This window comes from Ursus americanus, chromosome 15 (assembly GCF_024610735.1).
Source record: "Ursus americanus isolate L20-20 chromosome 15, mUrsAme1.1.p, whole genome shotgun sequence".
NCBI lineage: Eukaryota > Metazoa > Chordata > Mammalia > Carnivora > Ursidae > Ursus > Ursus americanus.
In genome coordinates this window covers 54,161,661-54,186,599 of record NC_142141.1, presented here as the reverse complement: position 1 = coordinate 54,186,599, position 24,939 = coordinate 54,161,661, and the positions used below count along the sequence as shown (strand labels likewise).

The following is a 24,939-nucleotide window of genomic DNA, read 5'->3' as shown; positions in this document are numbered from 1 at the left end:
GGAAATCATAGGCCAATTTCACATATGTTTACACCTTAATTTCCCCATCTGCAAAATAGGGATGATATATCTTACCGAGTTGTTGCAAAGATTAAATAAATTAATAGATGTGAATGACCCTGACATAGCATAATTCTTGAAATGCAGTAGATGCCCAAAATGTGTTAGATTTCTCCTTTCTCTCTCTCCACGCACACACAGACACCTTTATCTTTTTACTTAAATAAATTTCCCAGATTCATGTTCCCCATGATTTTAAATGAGTCCCAGGTTTACAAACTGAAGGTGGCTTAAATTCCATGGGGCTTGTGAGTCAGGAGGCCTCCATCTCCTGGTCGCGGCATTGGGCTGTTCCCATCCCAGCCCCACATCTGCACAGCCTTGGATCAGGGTGGGTCACAGGGTATTCTTAGAACCAATTGTTTCCTCATTAGCTACAGAGACCCTGAGGTCCTTCTCACCCTATTGAGTGCCCACGGGTACATATAAGTCTTGCTTTGTTCCCTCAAAGTTTCCAATCACCATTTTCCCATCACATTGGCCATCACACTGAAGTTCACGAGGAAGCGTGACCCTGTCTCTGTAGTAATCTATAGGGAGACATATCTTTCCTATGTCTGCCTCTTTGCAACTTCCTTTGAGAGCAGAGGACCTAGAGCTGATGAGGGAGGCTTTGCCCTTCTGGTGAATTTCATGGTGAATTTGGGTGACTTTCTTATGATGTCCTAAGCATTTGGGGACACATTACGTAATTTTTAAGTTAAAATGAATATATTCTTTCTAAAAACAAACCAGTCTTATATGGAAAATTCAATGATGAATTATTTAAACTAAAAGTTACCCTTTGTGTCAACATAAAAACAATTTACTATAAGAATTTTAACTTTAAAACACTGTACTTCAGGGAGTGTCCTTTGGTCATTAATGATGCTACACGCCTTTAGCTCAATTAGAGCCCTATTCAGTTATCAAAATTAAATGAAAATTAGATTTATAGTGCGAAAAGAGCAATGGAGCAATGGAATTTTAGCTTTTCATCACTAAAAAACACTTCTCTGACAACAAAGCTATTTGGCAAAACAAGTTTCCACCAACTGCTATTGAAACGAACGAACGAACGAAAGTTTTTCTTTTTTCTTTTTTTTCAGTGCTTTGAAATTAGTCACTTTTTCCTTTGCTTATTTTATTTTCTCCCTGAACCCGCTAATGAGCATTACCACTGACTAATTCCCAGCAGGGTAAGTACAGTTCTTCTATAAAAATGTGTTCTTAAATAATAAAGAACAGCCTAGTATTATAAAATTATTATTTAATTAATACCATGCTGAGATGTTCAAAGTCATGTTGCAATGGATTTTTACAGTTTAGTCACAAGATATATAAAAGTAACACCTAACTGAATGTGAGGAAAATTTCTCTTTTACTTTATAAGGGAAACGTTTTTGCAACGTGTTGACTGGACCCAATGATATAATGAAGCGAAAGTCCTAAAATATTATTTTGGTTAAAAGAACGCTTAATGATTATTTCTATAAAATAACCACTGCCCCAGGTCTTCACACTACCCTGAGAACCGATAAATCTCCTTGCTTGCCCAGGCTTAGCCAGACACATTTATCCTGTCAGATTCAGGTATGTGGACCACCTTCCTGTTTCTTTTCTGATGCCCATATCTCTTCACAGACTCCTCTCCCTTCATGCACCATCTTTCTGTTCCTCACATATATCCACTGCTACACATACACCTTTGCACCTTACCTTTGCTCCTGGATATTAGCAGAGCTGCCTTCTGTCACCTGGATCTCAGCTCAGTGTTCTCTCCTCAGCAATCCTCTCCCTGAATCCCTAAACTACCCGCTCCCTAGCATAACATGTGTGTTTCCTTCACAGAAAAGAACTATCTGAAACCAGTATGTTCATTTAGAGTCAGTTCTCATTATCATGGGACTTATATACACAAAATCTCTAGGAATACTGAATTAGCAACTACAGAACCATTGTTCCAAGGGTTCGAAATACAGGGCCGGTTTCCTGCAAGCCTCTGGTCCCAATATTTTCATCAACCCCTCAATACATAACCTTATTGTAGGTGTGTTTTTGTTTAAAAACACCTTTTTAATATATATTGTTGATTCGTGAACATTGGACTGATAGCAGTTCAACTCATGCTTCAGTGAAGCTTGTGTTAAACACGTATTTTCTCCATAAGGCATGTCACAGCCTTCTTCTGCCTGCAAATGACCACGCCGCACACATGGATTCTGGGGTTACAGACAAATTACTGAGTACAGGTGAATTCCTAAGTGAAGAATCCATGAGTGACAAGGATCAGCTGTATTTGTTGCCTTTTTGCTGCCCTTCCCTACTTGACACTGGGTTCCTTAAGAATGGGGATCCCGCCTGGTCTTTTCTCACTGTTGCATCCCCAGCACCAGAGTAGAGCATGGCAGTTGGTCAACACAAGACAGATACTCACTGAATGACCGAGTGACCTAATGCTGTTTCCCTCTGCCAAGAAAAGTCTATCTCCAGCTCCTCTCACACTCATTCTTAGCGTCAAAGCACATCGCAAAAGCAATCTGCACTAACCTCACAGGCATCGTTATGTATTCCTTCTGCGCTCCCTGGGCATCCTGAGTGTATCTCTATCTTAAATGTATCAAGTTCCATTTTAATTATTGATTTACTTGTCAGTCTCCCTAACTAGAGGGAATCCCTTATGGGCTTGATCTGGTTCATCATTATCTTTGTGCCCTTTGCACCTAAGATCGTGGCTGACATATATCAGGCATCCAGCGAATACTTGCTTAAAAAATAAATATTCATAGTTTGTAACTCTCTTCCCTTGACCTGTGTTCCCAAATGTGATATTTATCTAAGAGATGGGGATCCTAGAAACTGTCTTTCAAAGAGAAATGGTCTATTCCTTACTTATTTAAAGAAAAATCTATTGTGTTTCTGTCACAATATCAGTATTTCCTTGGGATCCACTATCACAGCCACCTCCAGAGCGTACGGCTTCCAACAATCATTTTGCCGTATATATGTATATATGTGTATGTGCAGCAAATCATCATGTGGTACACCTTAAGTATATGTGGTTTTTATTAAAAAGATAAAGTAATTTTTTAAAAAATGAGATGAACAGGGAAGTTCCACATGTACTGAAAGGTGGTTATTGCTGAGGGGTTATTAGCTGAGTGAAATGTAATAACAAAAGCGTCCAGAACATATCAGGCCAGTGGTGGAAACCCATTTAGGTATTTTTAGACTTGTCACACAGAACTTTGTCAAATGGAAAAGTGTGTGCATCATAGACATGCTATTATGTTCAAGGGTTGAAATATGAATCCAGCTTTTTACTATTAGCTACTGGATTAAGCCAAATGGCCCCGAATTCCATCTGGTTTTCACAACGTGGCTTGAAACTCCAAACTGGTAGAGTCGGCACGTCCAGTGGGCCCTGTGCAGGGTTCCTAGAAAGCCTCCCCTCCACCATTTGTCCCATCTCATCCTATCCAACCTTCCAGGCCCTGTCTGGGCTCTGCTCCTGAGACCCAGCCCCTGACCACTTCCCACTCCCACCTCCCCTCCTTTCCCACCATCTCTTAACTATTCCAAACACCTGCTTCTTATCTCAACAGTTAACATTTAATGAGTATCCATATATATTTTACCCGCTTTAGTAGATAGGCAAGAATGATCTAGAACCATGGCCTCCCCCTTAACACTCAAAACAGTGCCTAGCAGTCAATAGGCACTCATTAAACATGGGTGTGAAAGTGAATGCTGATAAAATAGTAAAATCCTCATGACATGATAACAAAAATAATGAGATTTGTGTTTATAACATTATCCAATCTGATAATGCCAACCGTCCCTGAATGCACAAGACAACTTACTGTTGTTTTCTGCATAAATCCTTATGACAGGCATCAACTCAAAGAGCACTTTTGGTTTGGATTCAATGAGCTTCATGTTCCTCTTGTCCCAACCAGCACCTTCAAGATACAAGCCATAGACGTAGACACCCTCGGTGGGAGGGGCAGAAATGTCATCCTTCATCCACTTGGTGACTTCGTTGCAAAGCACCATATTGTCCAAGGCCCAGCCTTTGTTGGCCCGAGTTATTTCCTACTCAGGACAAGAACAAGAGCAGAGGACGAAGAGAGTGATTAGAGGTTTATTTTAACATAAAGAGTATAACAGTGATGAAAGTGTAACCCCCAATTACCCTAATTCAGAGGAAGTAGAATTGTACTTTAAGAGTTAAAAAGATTCTCTCACAAACAATAATGTCCTAGTTTAACCACTGTCCTAATTTAACCACTGTACTTTACAAAGAAATATCAAATCATACAAATGTAAAGATAACAAATAAATACTTTGAAATTCAAGCTAGCAGCCTAAGAACAAGTTGTTGGGTTTACTTTCAGGACAACGTAATTGCCGGTTCCAAAAAGGGACAGCCATTCTCTGTCTCGTTAACAGTCTTAAAACGATACTGACAGAAGGAAACCTTGTAGAAGAAAATCATGATAACACAGCAGGTGTAAGTCAGAACTATTACCTGGCGCATTGCAGTTAAAAATCCTTGGGGGTTAAAAAAGCCTGTCATCCAGAAGCAGCAGGGTCGGCCATTGAAAACCCAAGAGGTAAACTGGCAGTTTCTTTCTAGAAGTTCAGTAAACCAGAAGCCCAATGTACTAGAAACCCATGACGCCTGAAATACATACATTGAAATAATTAATTCATACAGGCTTAATTCTGCTGTGTAACTAGCTACGTGCACAGAAAAAAAATTATGAAATACCAAATTCACTTTTAGAATTTAAAAGTCCCTAAGACATGAATTTCCCTTGGATTCTGACATTTAAGTTTTCAGATTATTCTTCCTCCTCCTGATATTAAGATACAACAGAATCAGCTAATCGTCACGTGAAATCCAGAACAATCTAGCACTCAGGATGCTGTTCAAGTACAAATATGTTCACTGCCAATTCTGCTATAAAGCAATTAAAACAGCTAATTGAATTAAATTTAATAGGTCTCAACTATGTTTCCTTAGGTTACATTTTTCCCCCCTTAGGTTACATTTTTAACAGCTACACCATAAAACAGGGTTTCTATTTACCTAAATGTGTTCATGGTCTCTTTAAAATACATGCTGTGGATGATAAATCATAGAAGCCTTTCTCCACTTCTCATTTTTAATGAGGCAAACAACAGTTATTTTCTGAAGTTCTTGTCCCTGAGAATGAACTTTTATTTCCTCTGATGAAGGAGCAGAAATGGAAACACAGGTCCCTTGCCACCAACAAATTAATCGCATTCATTGCCCATAATATTCTGCCTGAATTCACACGTGGAACTTCTGTTATTACAATTGGCATAGATATGTCATTAGTGTCAGCAGAAACTCTACTGGTACGTATCTCCAAATCATATTTTCTATCATTTTACTGTAATTGGAATACTTTATGTATGAATAACTGTAGTGATCAACCTGTGTAGATATACTGCTTGAATTTCAAATTCTTAAGAATTAATTTGCCTCTACACAATGAGATTCTAAAGACTGACAATAAGTTGAGTAGAATAAAAACCTGTAAAAAAATCATAATTTTAAAATCAGGTAACTCATTCTATCCTATCTCTATAGATGTATTAACTGAAAGAGATGTGTTTATACTGCATTTGATCTGAGGGCACAAGGAACCCTCAATGCGAGGGTCCCTCCTGGCAAGGATCCCTGTTCCAGAGCCTTCCAGGAGCTGACCAAGCTGGGTGAGCTCGTTTGGTGGGGAATGAACCCGCAATGGCTAGTGACTAGTGACCAGGCAGGTTCTCCCTCTGTCACTGGCAACAAGGAAAGTCAGTCCACACAGAAAACTCTCTGGCCTTGGGAATGAATTCATTGAACGTGAGGAGAGGATAGAGTTTGATCAAAGCTGATCTGGGTTTCTAAAGCCCCAGAGTCTCAGTGCTCAAGGAGTCTCTTCCAGGAGGCTGTCAGTTCTAACCCTATTCTGTCTCGCCTTCCCATTTACCTGACTAGCCTCCAAAAGGCCAAGACTCCAGTCACCGCATGACCCAATCCCATCTCCAGAGGCTGCCCTCCCTGTACATTCCCCCACCTGGTCCAGGCTTCTGGCCTTCCCAGTGCTCCTGCCATACCCCCAGATCTTCACCACCCCCCACAACACACGAACTGCTGGACAAAGATACTCTGGTACTCCTTTGACCTCTCCAAGTAGACAAGCATCTGTCAGAAGTGCACAAGGACCAGTGCGTGATCAGTAAGCATACTGTTAAATCATTATCTTGTTACCTGGAGATATACATACTCGTGTATCTACAGACACAGCAATGAAAAATGTTTTTCGTTGGTGTGACTTTTGCTGTGTGTGTGTGTGTGTGTGTGTGTGTGTGTGGTGTAGGAACACATCCCTCTATAAAACTAACAGCATGGGTTTTGAAGTTCAAGAGCTTGTTTTTAAATTCTGATCCTTGGACTTCTGAGGTGTGTGATCTGGGAAAAGACTTAGTGTCTCCCAATCTCAAGTTCCTCACCTGCAAAATGAAGGCCATAAAATGCAAACGTTTTCATGAAATAATGCATGTAAAAGGCCTACTAGAGCGCCTGATGTGTGGAAGATGCTAGTCTCCTTCCCTCTCTAAAAGCTAAAACTACAGGCCTGCAAGGGGATTAGTCCCTAAACAAAAGAACCCTTTTAAGTAAGTTATGCTCCCCTGCTTTCCACTTGCCCATCCCAACTCTTTACAACAATAACATCATAAAGTAGAGTAGGAGCGGACTTAAACATACTTTCTTCCACCGAGCAGGGATTCTGGCATCAAACATGCAATTCAGCGCGTCTCCTAGATCTTCGCTCATGATGGTGGTGCCATCAATAGCAAGTTTTAGCTCGGTCAGGGTGCTGCGGACCAGAGTGAGTAGCCTCTGCATTCTGTCTATCTCCTGCCTGAGGAAAATGTTCATCGGCTGGAACGGCCCCATCTTCTGTAGCCTCTCTTTCACCTGCCACGGAGACATTCAGCACAAGTCAAAAATGTGACAGCTACTAATATTTATGTAACCGGTACCCTGGGGCTGCTGAAAAGGCCCCCGATTGTACAATTCCGCTAATGGTAAGCTTTTAATTTTTTTTCACTGCCAGAAAACAAAGAAGAAATATAAAAGGACACAGCTGTTAGTGGACCAGCTGATGCTGCATCCCAAGTGGGAGAGGAAAGGCAGCCATTCATTCACAGAAGAATATGAACACATGACCATAATGACGCAGCCTTCCGAACAGCAACTGCGCTCATCGGGGAACGTTCACGTACCTGCCGGTCTAAGGCTGGCAAACACACACCCAGACACGCACAAACAGACATGTACACACACACAACCCTGCTGGCTGCTGCAAAAGACCAGACTCCTGTTCTAAAAGCTTCCTGTTTTTTCCATCGAAGCATCCATCCGTTCACCTACCAACCCACCCACCCACCTACCCAACCATTTCCATCCTACAAGTATTTATTGAGCGTCTTCTATGGATCAGCTGTCCTGCTGGGTTGAGTTGCTTTATCCTAAGGCAGCGCTGACAAAGGCAGCCAAAGGAAGGGGACTCTCCTAAACCCCATTACTTAACCACGTTTATATAAGTAACTGCTATTCTATTTTTAGATATTTTTATTGCTTCAAAAATATTTCAACCACCATGAGATATGAATGACCTCTTTCCTGATACTATAATGAGAGGTGCTTATGAAAGCTGATAGTGATATTGATTTTCTCCAAGCAAGTGATCGGTTTTCTCAAGGGGAAATTACTCCCTTGGTAATAGGTCCTTGAGTTCAGTCTACAGTACCAGCAATCAAAATGGTCTGCTTTGTGGAAAATAATAAGATGATAAAGGCACAAAATGCTGCAGGTTTCTGTTTCAAAAACCAGGTTAAAAAAAATGGGCAACATATAAAGGAACAGGGGGTCCTGTGAGAAAGTGTTACCCAGTTAGTCTGGGGCATCTGCTAAGACTACATGGAAAGTCAGTCAGTCACTCGTGCTTTTATCCAAGATTTTAAAATGTTTTTAGGGTAAATCGTTCCACTAATGTTTGCTAAATTGTCTAAAAAATTAACTTTCCTAATCATAAATTTGGCTTAGAAGTTACTAACATATTAAAAAGACAAATCAATTTTCGAAACACGTGAAGCTGCACTGTTAATGATATAAATACAGACTCTCTGAAATGAGGACGGCCTGAATTTTGAGATGTGCATTGAATTACAAAATATTTTTTAAGATAATCGGTGCTTTGCTCTAAAAATACATTACTTTCCTTTGAACAAATGGCAATGTGATGTACCTCAAAGGAAAGTTCTAGAAAAGCAATTGTAACCCATCGGTACACACTCAGAACCTAGTTATGAACATTCTTGTTAGGGTTCCTTATTGTTTATATTCCAAAATGCTCACATTTATAGATTTTAAAACTTCTTTTTCTGGTTCTTCAGGAAGTGAGTTTTTGAGTGTTTTTTTAATTTCTGAAAAATCATTTTTTTGCCTTCCTTCCTTACTCCTCGCTCCCCACAACCGAACAGACACATCCACGGCTGGCATCCTGTCAGAATGTCATCAACTCACTTCAAATGGGCCGTAGTCCGGGGGCAGCTTTTCCAGCATATCATCAGCCAGCCGGGCCACGACAGCCTCCCGGGTCTCATCCGCTCCACCAGCGCTGTCCTTGGGCTGGATGCTGAGGATAGTGTCCAGCACGTCCTTGGCCAGCTTGCTCTGGTAGGTAATGTCAGCATTGGGGTGCAGCCCGAACACCTCGGGGCTGTCGTAGGTAGGCAAGCTCTGAATAAGGGTACCCCAAATTAGCCCAGATTGCTAATGTAAGCACATGCTGAATTATACTGTCTTAGGAAACAAATGTTTTTATTAAGATAAATCATGTTAACATTGTGGGTCAACTATATTCATATTTTAAAATAAATAAATCACATGAAATAATCCCCACCACCACCAAAAAAGATAAGTATTTACATGATATGTCTTATTTGTGACAGGCTGCAATCTCAATAATTTCTCCAGAAAAGAATCAAAAGTTGGCTTGAAATAAGATGAACACAGAGAAACATAATAAATTCATGGTTCCTTAATGTCAAGCAAATTTAATCACAGAGATACTGCCTTGTTTTAGAAAAAGTGAAACAGAAAGGGAGCTATGGATTAGTATTTTGTTTTCTGAAGGTCTATTTCGAACCAATCATTTAAACAAATGTGGTGTAACTAATGGTTCCTATGTTTTTAAGGTGCCGGAAAATGACAGTATTAGCCATCATGGCCCAAAGAAGGCCGCAGGTGGGAGCTGTACTCTCCCAGGAAGAAAGATGGAGACGAGGAAAAGAGGAATATCGAGAGCGACCACGTCCGGGAGAAAAGCAGACAGCAAGAGACATTCAGAAGCAGCACAAGCAGGCGAAGAACACTGCTATTTGAAAGAAAAAAAAGTGTACCTAAATTTGACATTTGTTTCTATGTGTGAATTGTATCCTAACTCTATTATTGTGTCAGATTTTTCCTGCAATCTCCTCCCTTATTTTATTCCTTTTTACATAATGTCTTCTTACGAACAACCTCAAGTCCATTGTGAAATGAGGTACATATAAATAAATGCAGGTGCCGGCATATCTAAATTCATATCTTCGCAGGCAATTTGTATTCAGTGCTAATGATTTAAAGACATATATAGTACAGTTAAGACAAATATATTTGTTAATGTGAATTAATAAAAGTGTAGAGGTGGTAATATATGCTAAACTCATTACATTCATATATCACAGAACCTCTAAACGTACTGATAAATTTAGCCCTTTGGGGCCATTGGGCTTTAGTCTGTTCACTCAGATAAATCTCAGCTAGAGGCAAAAGGGATTTCTTTAAAAAAAAAAAAAAAGATTTTATTTATGTATTTGTTTAAGAGATAGAGCAAGAGAGAGAGAGAGCACAAGCAGGGGGAGTGGCAGCGGGAGGCGGAGAAGCAGACTCCCCGATGAGTAGGGAGCCCCAACGTGGGGCTCGATCCCAGGACCCCGAGATCATGACCTGAGCCGAAGGCAGATACTTAACTGACTGAGCCACCCAGGCGCTCTAAAAGAGATTTCTAAATAATAATCTAATGAATTCAAGGTATAGTGACAGAAAATGTAGTTACCTTTAAACACAAATCAGATCTTTTCCCCCAAATTTCCTGTCAAAATTTTATTTCTTCTTAGAGCAGCACTTCTCAGCCAGGGGTGATTTTGCCCCCAGGGGACATTTGGCATGTCTGGAGACATTTTTGGTTGTCACAACAGGATGGGGGTGAGGGGTGCTGCTGACATCTAGTGGGGAGAGGCCAGGGGTGCTGCTAACCACTCTACAAAGGACAGCCCCCCACCGCCAAGAAGAAACCCCCCCCCAATGTCGCTGGCGCCCAGGTTGAGGAAGGAGGTTCCTATGCAAAGCGGGTTCCTGAATACACTCAGATGTTATCCGTTTGGCCAGGATTAAGGACCAGAAGTCTCAGCATGAGTCCAGAAGTGGCCTTTACCGTATTATCACAAGTAGCTGAAGTCTCCAGAGTTCCCACGGATTTATGTAGTTTCCCTAGTTCAAAATCTGCCCAGTCTGTCATATCCCCAAAGAATATTCTTCATGGAGGTATAAAAGAGAAGGGAGGGAGGGAATGCATACAAAGCACACACTCAGAACAAATAGAAACATTTTAAACATTAGGTGACTATAAACATATGAAGAAAGCACTTACAGTGAGAGTATGTATCAACATTAAAATTTATTTTAAAAGCAGTGTTTGCCATGTAAATAAATGTCAAAGTGGTCAATAGGCTGTAGATATTTGCTCTCTGCATATAATTCTGAAGTGGACAAACCTGGATATATTGAAGATAGTTATCCACAGTGTTGCATTTCGGAATATTATATCCTTGGTAAAAGCTGAAATCTGATCCAAACATATTTTCACTGAACCAGACCTTAGCAAATGCGTTCAGCAACCTCTTATCGTAGTCATCAGTGACTCTGCCCCCGTACTGAATCTCTCCTACCATGTAGCGGATGGTGGTCCAGGAGACGCCCTGCGGACATTGACAGAGGACTTATGTAGAACGACTACTGGCTCATCCTGATTTTCCCCGCCAGGCAACATCTGTGGATTCGTGGTCACCAGTGTCATTCATTCATTCTTCATCAGTAATATTAAAAGTGCAGGAAGAAAATGATAGAGACAAACCCTGAAGATTACTCAAAGTTCCTGCTCATGATTTGAAATAGACTCCTTTGGTGCATTCATATGCTTTCATACTTTAATTTCAACCCAAAAAAAGATAGTTTTGGAGAATAGTGAGGCAGCTCTTTAAAAAGCACATGCTTTAAAAGTGATCTAGACTTTCATTTTCATTTTTTAAGATTTTATTTTTTTAAGATTTTATTTATTTCTTTGAGAGAGAGAGAGACAGAAATAGCGTGGGGAGAAGAGGGAGAAGCAGGCTCCCCGCTGAGCAGGAAGCTGGATGCGGGGCTCTATCCCAGGACCTCGGGATCACGATCTGAGCTGAAGGCAGACGCTAACCAACTGGGCCACCCAGGCACGCCTATTTTTTAAGATTTAAAAAAAACAAGTTTTCTCACCCTTTCCTCCTCCCATTGAACCCTTTTGCCTTACATGTAATTTCAACTTGGCTTTGAGAAATAAAAAGATAATCAAAATTGGCTCATTTTTTCATCCAAAATCCAGAGGCAAGTGTGGCCCAGTTGCCGTGACTTAAAGATAGGACTTTGCGAGCACAGAAAATCATCACTGTCACAGGATCGATCCCCAAGCTGGGCAGGTACTGCGTGAGCTTGAGGACCCGCGCCCACAGCCACGGCAGCGCGAGGCGGCGCACACACAGTACCTTTTTGACATCCATGTCATCTAAGTGGTTTTGGATGAACTGCACGGTGGCATTGAAGTCGGCCTGATTAAATTCGTAGGGGATGTTCCACCCCAGAGGACCGAACTTCCTCCTCTCCTGGACTGTGGAGTGCAGGAAAGCCACAGCATAGAGCATGGGTTTCCACTGGGCTGCAGTGCTCACGTCCAGCAGGTCCTGGCTCACACCTGTCGTGGTCAGTGGGGTGAAAACCTGTATCGTCACTCACACACCTTTATTTTTTATTACACTTACAAGTTATTAAGTATTTTTGTAAATTTCTGGTAGCAAAATTCACTTATCTTGAATTATTTTTATCACATTTGTATGACAATTATACTTTAACTTTTGGGTGTCTAGGGGGTGTTTCTCTCTGAAAAGCAAAGATATTGGGGGAGGTGGTTGAGGGACTGGCTAACATGGGTCAAGTTCCTGCCAGTCTGACAAGATACAGTGGGGATAACCTAGAGATGGAAGAAGGATGGCAGTAAAATGAATACTATTACTAAAATACTAGTATTTTAAATACCAACAGTATTATTAGTATTTAATATCTAATAATTTAATAATATATCATTTAATATAATACTAGTATTATAAATGCCACTGCTAAAACTACTACTACTACTAATTATTGTTATTATTATTATTTGGAGCATGTACTCAGGTTCAATGGGCTTCTGTATATACTACTAACAATTTAATATTAATTAAAACAGTGTGTATAGAAGTCACCACAAGCTGAGTATATTTCCCAAATAATAATTATAATTATTATATATGTGTATGTATTATATTACATATAAAATTGCATATTTTTTATTTAGAATTTTTTTACTGTCCTCATCCTTCCACACCTATTTTATCCCCATATTACCTCGTAGCCTGACAAGAATCTGAGCCTTGTTAGCAACTCAATAAAAACTAGATTGTTCCGATGGCTTCCTGAAATGGAGGCAGGTCATAACTTGAATTCAGCCTCTCCTCTTGGCCAACTTTAGGTATGGAGCATGAAGACCATAAATGACAAAATTATGTTAACATAAAAAGGCAGGTGTCTAGCTGGAGAACAGCACAGGCCAAAGCAGAGCAATATGGGGAAAACGGGAAAAATTCAAGGTGGATAATGGTGAGCTCTGATGCCTGAAGGCCACCAGAGCACACTCCATGTGGACACGACAAGGTGCCATCGTCTCCCCATCATGTTAAATAATAGTACAATTTGCTATAGTTCCCTCTTATCTCATTGTTTTTACAGTTTCTTTAAGACAACAAATTTAAGTATAGAAAGTCCCATAAACTTGGAAGTATTCCTTGACTCACCGCCATATGTTCTTTTCAATCCTGCCCGGAGGCCCTGTGGAGGCTCATTGGCAAATTTAATGGCCATCTGAAGGAGTGTAATGGGAAAGTGCTTATGAACTTCGGTGGTCATCCAGAGGCGGAAAGCATCATGTACAGTCTCGGTTTCTATAATTATGTCCATTAGCTCATCCATGAAATCGAGCCCCAGATGGCAGTTCTGTAGAAGAGCCCATCCGCCCTAAGTCAACAACAGTAAATGGAGATGAGACTATTTCGTGTTTCACCCAGAGATTTAAATTAATACATTCTTTAGAAAGTAAGTGATTAAAATTTAACAGAGAAGCACACTAACCACTAAATTAATCCAGGTCAAATCTATGGATACAATAACGTTTAGTTGAGATAAGTGTATTTTTTTCTTGTTCCACGCATTTGTCCCATGGCATACTAGCATGCCAAATGATAATATACGGTAGGAGTCATGAAAATAACCAGAGTGGCCTCAAAAGAGATAACATCACTACCACGTACAGACGGTTGAGTGAAAAATCCATTTACTTCAGCTTCCTCCCATGTTCCACGAGAAGCAAAAAGAAGGGACATTTTTAAAGGCATGAACTCTTAAGAACAAGGACAGAGAGGGCGAAGACAATATCAGTAACATTTAAAACAGACTCAAGAAAGCTAAATCCTCAACTGGCATTCAAGGAAAGTTGAAAAGTAACCTGATTTATGCCACATAACTCCAAACACGCAAGAACAGGTGGTGAGATGTTTCTGTGGAAGTGGGGGAGAAGATGGGCTCACACAAGAGACCGAGCGCCCAGCCCCCAACATGTTCCTGCCTTTCCTAAAGAAAGAGGGGAAAGCTGATTTTCTTTAGAAGGTACAATGGACAGGGTCTGCACTGGAGGACATCAGCACATTAAGGGTCTAGGAACCTCACTGAAGACAGGTGAAAGAAAGGCTACCTACTCAATTTTGAGACCTATTCCCTCCCTTCTCCCATGGAGTTCCCAAAATGCTGGCAGCAGGATGTATACCCTCTAGAAAGTGGGAGAACCTTCTCTGGGGAATCTGCCCACTCTAAGAACAAGAACCTTAGAAAATAATAAGCCCAACTTTTTCTATAATACATTTTATGAGCATAAGAATGTTCCTTGTATAAAGCAACAGGCAATATTTTAGATCATGTTATAATATTTTAGATCATGTTGTAATAATTTTAGATCATGGCAATACTTTAGATCATGTTGTAATAATTTACTCAGTATCTAATCTATAGAATATTTTTGCTAAAATGATCTATAATATCCAGATGAGAATCTCGAGTTGTTTTCTTGACTCTGTAACTTTGGATCATTCAGATTTGAGAAGTGCAGCCTGAGTTATTTCTCTTTCCGAGAAACAAACCAAGCACCAAATCTAAAATCTTAGCATTAAACAGATCACTGTGAAATTCTACACACCCCCTTCTATTTTCTTGAGGAGTATATAGCACTGCTGCATAAGAATTTTTTTGTCCCTCGAAAAATTCAATAGGCATTGTTGTCAGCTTAAAATAAATTACATATTAAACATGACAACCACAAAAATGGTAGAGCCACTCTCCGTCACCGAGCATGCTGGGGAATCTGAGGTGAGAAGTTTGCTGTTTCCACCCTCCCCCTGGAATCCACTAGCCAAGGCTATTTCTGTGGGATTACCATATTCTATATTAAATGTTTTGTGTTCTTCCATATTGCTATTCTTGGGTAGTTGGTTCATTCTGTCATACTGCCTCTTCCTTTTTTTCTTTTATTAAGATTTTACTTTTTAAGTACTCTCTACATCTAACATGGGGCTTGAACCTATAACCCCAAGATCAAGAGTTGTGGGCTCTACTGACTGAGCCAGCCAGGTGCCTTGCCTCCAATCTTTCCTACAAAACTTTTAAAAACAGTATCTCTGACAAGTTATAAGCATGCTAATAATAAGACTTTTTTTTTCTTTTACTTGATTTAGTAAACTACTAAACAGGAAACATGAATAAACTAAAGGCTAAAATTATTCCATTTATACTCTAATTTAGTTGCCTGAAACAATCATTAAATACTTTTTTATTTTAAATTAGAGTTAAATAGGTGTTCTGTTATTGTTGGTGTTTTTGTTCTAAGCACAGTAATAGTATAGTATAGAGGGAGGAACAGAGGAAGTGAAAAGGAGGGAGGGGAGAAAAGGGAGGAGGCCAAGAGGAGGGAGAGGCCAGGGTGGAAGTTCACTAAGCCCTCAGGTCAGACCAGAACTGTCATTCTTTTTAAGATTTTATTTCTTTATTTTAGAGAAGGAGGGAAGGAGGGAGGGAGAGAGAGAGAGAGAGAGAGAGAGGGAGAGAGAATGAGCAGGAGGAAGAGCAGAGGAAAAGGGGATTGAGAATCCAAGCAGACTCCACAGAGCCCAACACAGGGCTCAATCCCAGGACCCTGAGACCATGACCTGAGCTGAAATGAAGAGTCGGATGCTTAATCAACTGAGCCACCTAGGTACCCCTTCCAGACCTGGCGTTCTTAAGTATAGATGCATGTTTTCATCTCTGGACACACTTCAGTCCACCCCTGCTGCCTTCTCAGTTGCATATCAAGTGCTCAGACAAGGCACACACACATGTGAGTCCCCCCCAACCTTTACCAAAGCAGGGGATGGGGCATAATTTGGGGATAAAAGAGCCACAAGGTAAATACAGAGGTTCTAGAACCCAGTGGGCTCAGTTCTAGACCAGAGGAAAGAGACCAGGAGGCAGCACAATAGTGAGGTTCTGGATTCAGTGGCCAGGACCTAGAATCCAGTGGTTTCATGGTGGGCCTAGTGGTTGGAGGTGAGGGGTGGTATAAAGACAGCCAGTTCTGTCCTCAGCAGGGGGATTCCCTGGAGGGCACAGAGGAGTTCTGAGATATGGGGGGGAGCTCAAACTCAGGGAAGGAGGAGTAGGGTCTGATTTTTAAAAAGCCAGAAAGGCATCTAGACCAAGACTGCATGTTCTCCAGTAAGAATGAGAAACCAAGTCGTTCTGCCCTCCTTGCTTGGCCAAAGTGTGGAGGAAGAGGGAAATAAGGGTGAAGGGATCCTCCAGACAGAGCTGGACACTCCAGAGAGGGCTGGACCAGAGTAAACACATGAGTGCCCTGTCCCAGAGATGGAATTCTAGACATGAAATGGAAGACCTTGTGCATTCAGTTAATTTAAGTCTCTGGAAGTGCCCCACGTCTGGACTTGACTATTCCATTAGCAAGACTACCATGTGGTTTCCAGCACTTGATGGCCCCCAGGTGAGGCCTGAGCACGGCATGTTCTGCATGCCACAGAATTTGCAAGCCACAGAGAGCTAGGAGCCCCAGCCTAGAAGGCCATAAGCCAGGTTTCCTAAAACCTCTGGTACCACCACAGGGTAATGGCAGATTCCTGGCCTCTGGGATCTGGGCCAAGCCTGAAGGACTTCAGAGCACAGATTATATATTCTGGAACTCAAGAAAGACATGGTGTGGTGGATTCTGGAGTGTTGGGGATTCCAAGAGCAGCGCTGGAATCATGGCAGAGGAGCTGGGGTATATGACAGAGGGGGTGGGGCTGTAGACCCCCCTGAGGGTTTGGGATCTAGAGTGGGGCTTAACATTATGCAAACTGGTTGGAAAATAAGATGCTCTTGTTAAGTTTTCTGTAAGTCAAGGCTCAGCAGAAAAAAACTGTATCTATTTTTCCATGAAAATCTTCTAATAGGTATTAAACTTTTCCCTGTTTAGTGAACAGCAAAAAGCCCGTAAATTTAAACTCTTAATGATTCATAAGTTCTTTTCTGCATTGCTATTCTATAACCTGTAATAACAACATAACCTAAAAGTAGACATTTGGCCTCACATTCGCCATGGTCTGCTGTAAGAGCTTGCGCGCATGGACCTCCTGGCCCTGGCCCATGGACACATAACGGGTTTCTATTTTTAATCTCTTCCCCAAGGCAATGATGGAATCTGTGGGATCTGAGCCCATAGACAGGAGACAGATGAGTGGTGTCCGTGGATCAGATTCCTCCCACGTCTTTTCCAAGTCCAGGATAATTCCTTCTGCGTAGCGTTCTCCCATGGAGTCCATGATGTACTTGCGGGCCTGCCGAAAACAGTACAGGAGTCACTAAAACTCATTCTAACTCCTTCATGTGTTATGATGCGAGGTGGCTTCCAAAATTCATTTTGGTAGATTATCTCAATGGTGTCCACAGTAACTCTGCCAGAGAAATAGGGCAGAGACATTTTTCTTATTGTATCTCCACTCTATAGATGATGGAGAGGCTGTGTTATTTGCCAACACAGAATCACACAGTTCAAAGACCAGAACCCAAGTTGGCTGACTCCTTGTATGGAACCTGTTTCTATACACTGACTACTTCTTGGTACATAAAATTTAAAATACTAGAGAACTTTATTATTTAGGATGCTTTAAGGGAAATGTATATGCATTCTAATAATCAAATAAGCAGCACAATGCCTGAGATTTAATGGATACTTATCAATAGATAATTACTGAATGACTTCTAGTTGAATGAAATATATTAGATACTTACCAAATGAGTTAATTAATGTTTTAAAGATTTAGTCCATAACTATTCTCCTAATCATTCTTATGATCTCTTTCCAGTTTTGGCTTATCCCCTTTATCATTAATTTTATTTTGACTGAAATACATGCTCATAATATCATAGATTTTGTCAACTATATTATCAACTAAATAAAAATATTTCAAGTAACAACATAGTCCTTTTTCAAACAAAGAAAAGTAAGTAATCAATAAAATACTATTGTGAGTATAACCTTTAGTCTATATTCTCCCTCTGGTAAAAATTGGGTTCCCTCAAAGAAAAATTTCCTATTCTGTTTTCTTCTCCTACCCCATGGGAGTAAAACCCAAGTTTCTCTCCCCAGTGAGATTCCCCAGAAGAATCTCTCTCACATAATAAGCAGAGTCCAGCTATGGGTGCAACATGACCTTTAACCCTTCCAGGGGCTGGGTAAGGTGATCCTTGGTGAGGTGGGCCTTGGTGGGACCCCATTTCCATTTCCAGAGAAACACAAAACGGTTGTAGGCAGGGTTTCCCTTAAATCAGAGAGGCTTGTGATAGACCTGGGCCAAAGTGAGAGTGGTGCTGGTTAAACTGTTGTCTTTGACTTAAAAACACCCCAAGTTTGATTTCAGTCAGTAATATAGGCTCTTCTTCCATTTTGAATATCTGGCTATGCGCTATGCATTCTCAAAGTGAATGTCACACCCCAGGACTCTGAGCTTAAAAATTGGGATGATGTCCCCACTCATGTTGACCCTCTTTGCAGGTTAGAGTGGGAAGGTAGTAGCTACAATAAGAGACTCATCCAGATCTTTGGATGATGAGTGGGATTTATCTAGACAAAGAGGACAGGTAGGAAAGCCAGCGTAGTGTGCATTCCATGCAGACAGCATATATGCAGAGACCTTGAAACGGAAAAGAGCTAGTCACCAAGAGGGGACAGAAGGATATCCAGTATAACTCATGTAAGATCCAGCTGTGGGGTATCCAGGCTTCTGCATACCTCATTGACATGAGTGGAAATAGAGTGCCACATTGTCAAAACTTACTCTTCACACATCCCTGGAACATTTTTGTCCCAGTATCTGATTTCAATGAAAAACAAACAAGTAAACCTCTGCACCTGTTCTGACCCTCTTCGCTGAGTGTTTCTGAGACACAATGTGTATGAGGCATGACATACTCTCTGAGAGTGTACTGTTTTTGCAACCAGGCAGCTGAACGTCCCCTGACATGGGCAGTCATGCTCAGCCAAAATACTGAGAACAAGCCTGATGCTGCTTATGGGGAATGGGGACTGAATGAATGTATCCAGACTGGAGACCTTTTAATATGCTTCCCAAGAAGGTGTCTGGTTGAAAATCACAAAAGGAATGTAATGTGAGTATAAGAATTTCAAAGGAGAGGACACTTTTCCAGAGGGCTCTTGCAGATCTTAAGACTTGGGTGTTATCATAAAGGCCTTGATGAGCCATTAAAAGACTTTAAAAAGCAAGGACTAGCATAATCATATTTCCATTTCTTCTAGAATATACAGGATCGACTAGAGCGGGCAAGAAGGAACAAGAGGAGACCCCAGTTAGGAAGGCATGGCTGCAGTCAGTCTAAAGATGACAGAGTCTAGGATAGAGATGACAAAGTTACAAAAGAGCTTTGTAGACTTAAATTCGGCATTGAACCAAATAAAGTGTTACATAAGGGAAAAAAAGGAAGGAAGGAAGAGAGTAGAGGGAGAGAGAAAGAGGGGAGAGAAGGAAGGAGGAAAGGGAGGGAGAAAGAAAGAGAAGGGAGAGAAAGGAAAGAGGGAGGGAGGAAGACAGGGAATGGAAGAAAGAGAGAGAACGTGAGAGAGAGAGAGAGAGAGAGAGAGGGAGGGAGGGAGAAAGAGAGAGAGAGGGAGGGAGAGAGAGAGGGAGAAAGAAAGAAAGAAAGGAAAAGAAAGAAAGAAAGAAAGAAGAAGAAAGAAGAAAGAAAGAAAGAAAGAAAGAAAGAAAGAAAGAAAGAAAGAAAGAAAGAAAGAGAAAGAAAGAAAAGAAAAGGAAAAAGAAAAGAACGAACTACTTGAAACTTCTACACTGTCCTTAAAGCAACAGTTTGACAAATCTTTTGGGCAGGATAAAAGTAATGAAGTTGAGAAGAAAAACTGAAGGAAGGGTGATCTCAGTTGCCCTGCATTGCAAAACTCATTTTTCTTCTCTCAATAAATCATTGAATCTAGTTGTTTTCATGATTCCCTGGTACCTACACGGACTTGGAGGTGGTTATTCCATGTTTTTAACACCCCCTCTGGATAGTGGAGGGGACAACTTCCTACATTCTGTTATAAGCCCAGCATATTGTTACTCTATGGCTTGTTTGGAGAAGCCCCTAAGGAATCCACCTGAGCTGAATATTCAAAGCTAAACTTTTCATTGTGAAGGCAGGACTCGGGCAAGTCTTATTAGCAGTGACATTTCCATGACAGTAGGCCAGCAGACTAAAGGTCTTTGCAAAGATGGATCTTCTGGAGGAAGAATTTACATTTAAGCCATATGTAAAACTGAAAGAGTTTTAGGCCAACTCTTGCATCAAAGGTCCCAAGACTTTCTGGGGTTATAACTGTATATTTGGGAATCTACCTCTCCTCCCAGGCTTCCATATCCTTCCTACTTAAGGAAACGTTGTTTTACTACTAACAAAATGGGGCAGCCATATCATTTTTGAGTTAATATAAAAATGGTGTGGAAGAGTAATACATTACCTTTACATCATACCTATAAGCTGACCTTAAAAACATGGCTTTCTCATTCACTCTTACACCATTTAGACCAAAAAAGTTTATTAACTCAGCCCAAATGTACACGTCATGGGGCGCCTGGGTGGCACAGCGGTTAAGCGTCTGCCTTTGGCTCAGGGCGTGATCCCGGCATTATGGGATCGAGCCCCACATCAGGCTCTTCCGCTATGAGCCTGCTTCTTCCTCTCCCACTCCCCCTGCTTGTGTTCCCTCTTTCGCTGGCTGTCTCTCTCTCTGTCGAATGAATAAATAAAATCTTAAAAAAAAAAAAAAAACAAATGTACACGTCACTACATTTGTTTACTTTCCCATTTGTCACATAGGTATTACCAGAAAATTCCGTAGAAGCCTCCAAGAAAATTCTCACAGGGACTAAAATATTCAATATTTCTTTAAATTTATTTTTTATTTTATTTATTTTTTTAATAATAATTTTCTATTATGTTATGTTAGTCACTACACAGTACATCCCTAGTTTTTGATGTAAAGTTCCATGATTCATTATTTGCGTATAACACCCAGTGCACCATGCAATATGTGCCCTCCTTACTACCCATCACCAGCCTATCCCATTCCCCCACCTCCCTCCCCTCTGAAGCCCTCAGCTTTGTTTCCCAGAGTCCACAGTCTCTCTTGGTTCATTCCCCCTTCTGTTTACCCCCCTTCATTCTTCCCTTCCTTCTCTTACCGATCTTCCTATTTCTTGTGTTCCATAAATGAGTGAAACTGTATAATAACTGTCAATATTTCTTTAAATTTAAAAGGAAATGCTCCTTAAAACTACTCTCCTAGGGGCGCCTGGCTGGCTCAGCTGGCGGTGCACGTGACTCTAGGCCATGGAGTTGGAGTAGGTTTGAGCCCCACGATGGGTGTGGAGATTATTTAAAAATAAAAAAACATCTTTAAGAATATTCTATTTTTTCTAGTATGAACTTTTTACCTGGGCAATGGTTCTGTCGGGACACCAGGATCTAATAAGGAGAAGACGTCTAAAGCAGTCAAGAGATTTATCATAGGCATTTGGAAGGGGTTCCTCCTCAGGGTTTTCCTTATCAAACCAAATTTTCCACATTTTCTCATTTCTGGATATCTGAAAATACCAGGGGATAAGAATTGCATCACAGCACAGAAAAATCTTTCAGTAATAGTTCACGGATATTTTTCATCAAATCTTCTGACTATTCCAGACACGAGTGAATGATATCCCTTGACTTTTTTTTAATTTGATATTCTATTACCAAAAAGTGTGACAGTCTGAAATCAAACGTGATTTGCTCTGAAGCCAGTCTGCATTAGCACCAGCTTACAGCTGGCTTCTGAAGTAAGGAGAGCCTTCGGTTGTTTAATTTCTTCTAATGCCTTTGTGGTAACAAATTTATAAGGAATAAAGAAATCAATGAAAGCTCATTTTCATTATTTTAAGGAAATCTGATTTGCTCCATGAAATCTCCTCATGATCAGGAACAAATTCACTCACTTATTAATGTATGTTTCCTCATTTCCCAGGACCACTCCTGGCACAAAAAAAGACATTTAATATATGTTTATTATTGAACGAAAAGCTTTTTGGTCGATACTCTATTAATCTCAAGTAATTTGAAATATATGACTTAATATCATCATCAAATGAATAATGACACACATGCTTCCTTTACACAATTGATAAAGAGGAAGAGAATACAGTCCATTATCCTTTGGAGCTTAAGAACAGAGACAGCATTCCATGGGCAATCATCTTCAAAACATAGAGCAAACAAACAGTGTCTGCAGATAAATATAATCCAATATTACTGGTATATTCCCCTTGATTAAAGCCCCGGATAGATTTCTTAGAGGCCTAATCAAAGGGAAAAACATTCCAGATTCATATTTAGAAAGTATTGCGTACGAATAAAAAGTAATAATCTCCCTTAATCATGAAAGACTACATGATGTGGAGGGATTTCAGGCATAAGACAATCTCCAGAAGACAGCAACTTCAGTAACAGATATTAGTTGGGGAAATGTCACTAGGAGTCATCTCATAGGGGAACACGCTAGAGTGCATTAAAACCACCCAAATGAAAGTTATTTAACCCAAAAGAATGGGTTAAATTATATGGTAGAAATAACCCAGATCACCAGACATAAGCCAAAACATACAGATAGAGCCAAATAGTAAGCTTCTGGTCAACCTAAACTGGGAAAGTCAAGAACCAACCTTAGCACATTTTCTGGTCATAAAAGGCCTAGAGCTTGTGGCTGAATAAAGCCACTTTGCTCTCAGTGTGACTACTCTCTGGTCATCTGATTCTCAAGAATATGTTCCCTGGTTTGTCTCAATTCAGTTCTCCAGACCCAACATCCATGATCCCAGCACATACACAATTCATCAGGAACTCCTGGTTATGACAGGGTAATAACTTTTAAAGATGAGGGACTGAGGATTAGCATCAGATTAATGCCCAGACACCTGGCTAAGGCCATATCATGGGAGGACAAGAGAGGAGGAAGAAGAAAAGAACAAGAGGCGAGAAAAGGATCTCTAGCATTTAGAGGCAGGCTGTTCATATTTCTTTTCATTTAATCTCCAGGAAGACAGCAAAACCTCTTAAATATGTCTACTGATTTCATTAAATCTCTCAGTTTTCCCACTTGAGGATCTCCAGTTGGTGATATTGACCTCTCTCTTCCACAAATACCGTAACTAGTGACCAATCAGAAAGCTGCTCCCTGCGACATTGTCGTAAGTTTATTCAAAGCACAAGTTACCTGATCAAGGACATCTGAAAACTGTCTGAGTTTGCTGAGTTCCACCAAATTCAGCCAGGTCATGTCCAGGATCCACTTAGATGGTTTAGGAGGACAAGCTTTAAGGTCCAAGGAGGCACCTCCTTTAAAATTAAACATAGAAAGTTACTAGATTTTTCTTTCTTTACTTTAAAACAATATATTTATATACAAAAACTTTTTCTTACACCTTTAATTATTTTACTACCTTGACATTTTTTAAAGATTTAATTTATTATTTTGAGAGCGACAAAGACAGAGAGAGCATGAGCAGGGGGAGGGGCAGAGGGATAAGCACACTCCTTGCTGAGCAGGGAAGCTGACATATGGCTCGATCCCAGGACCCTGAGATCATGACCTGGGCCAAAGTTCAACGTTTAACCGACTGAGCCACCCTGGCACCCCACTACCTTATCATTTTTTAGGCTTAGAAATATGTCATAGTAATGAACAAGCTTTAAAATTGAATAAAGGGGGGCGCCTGGGTGGCTCAGTCATTAAGCATCTGCCTTTGGCTCAGGGCGTGATCCCAGAGTCCTGGGATCGCGCCCCACGTAGGGCTCCTCTGCTGGGAGCCTGCTTCTCCCTCTCCCACTCCCCCTGCTTGTGTTCCTTCTCTCGCTGGCTGTCTCTCTCTCTCTTTGTCAAATAAATAAATAAAATCTTTAAAAAAATAAAAATAATAAAATTGAATAAAGGAATAGATGATTTTAGAAAAACACACTTAAGAATCAGCAACATAGGTGTGGAAGGGGGATGCTGGATTCTGTCCTAGCTCTACGTGGCCAAGGTCTAGGACAAGGCAGCTCATCTGTCTGGGTCTCTGTTTCCAAATATGTACACAGGGAATAATGAAGCCTGGGTGTTGTGATGATGATAGAATGAGAGAAAATATGTATGTAAAGCACACAAAACAGGATCAAGACCCCAGCAGAGGGTCACTAAATGAGCAGCTATTGTCAACATTAAGAACTGCTCGATGTTGGCACAAGCTCTTTCAAGGACAGAATTTATCTAAAAATGTCAGGAGCGCTACATGTGTTTAAAAGGTTCTCTTCTATAAATCAGCGTATTATTTATATCCATTTTGAGCACGCCCAAGGATCGTGTGCTGTATCACTTATTTTTGCTCAATCTAACACAGCAAACATTTCCATGGCATAGTGACTCACCTTGCTGCTGCTGATTTACCTAAGTTCACGTAACTCACATAACTCTCACAGCACCATAAAATAAATGACACCTTAAAATGTTATTGTTGCCCACCTCAGAAGAACTAAATGTGTAAACAATCATATTTTAAGTCAAAGAAAGGTTTAGAAATTCTTTATAGGATGAAATATACTGTTTAATAAATAGCATCTATTAAAATGTTTCAAGGAAAATACACACTAAGCATAATTCTTAAAAGGATATAACCAATTCATTTGGCTACCTTTAAAATCTTTTTTTTTGAACGGAGCAGGTCATGAACAAATAATAATACTCAAGATATTTATTGAACCGATCTCTA

The 24,939-nt window shown here is 40.6% G+C and overlaps 1 protein-coding gene across 3 annotated transcripts in view; it reads right to left on the bottom strand.

Annotated features, from left to right (window-relative positions):
* Positions 1-24,939, bottom strand: part of DNAH5 (dynein axonemal heavy chain 5) — a 259,271-nt gene that overhangs the window by 12,936 nt on the left and 221,396 nt on the right. For all 3 annotated transcript variants that reach the window (XM_087867971.1, XM_045787153.2, XM_087867972.1), the window contains 10 exons: positions 23,409-23,530; positions 21,598-21,747; positions 17,185-17,430; positions 13,312-13,531; positions 11,971-12,176; positions 10,948-11,151; positions 8,654-8,869; positions 6,830-7,042; positions 4,571-4,723; positions 3,903-4,134 (listed from right to left, as the gene is read on the bottom strand). In XM_087867971.1, the coding sequence (XP_087724097.1) occupies positions 3,903-4,134; positions 4,571-4,723; positions 6,830-7,042; positions 8,654-8,869; positions 10,948-11,151; positions 11,971-12,176; positions 13,312-13,531; positions 17,185-17,430; positions 21,598-21,747; positions 23,409-23,530 (1,962 nt within the window). The remainder of the gene's footprint in view (positions 1-3,902; positions 4,135-4,570; positions 4,724-6,829; positions 7,043-8,653; positions 8,870-10,947; positions 11,152-11,970; positions 12,177-13,311; positions 13,532-17,184; positions 17,431-21,597; positions 21,748-23,408; positions 23,531-24,939) is intronic.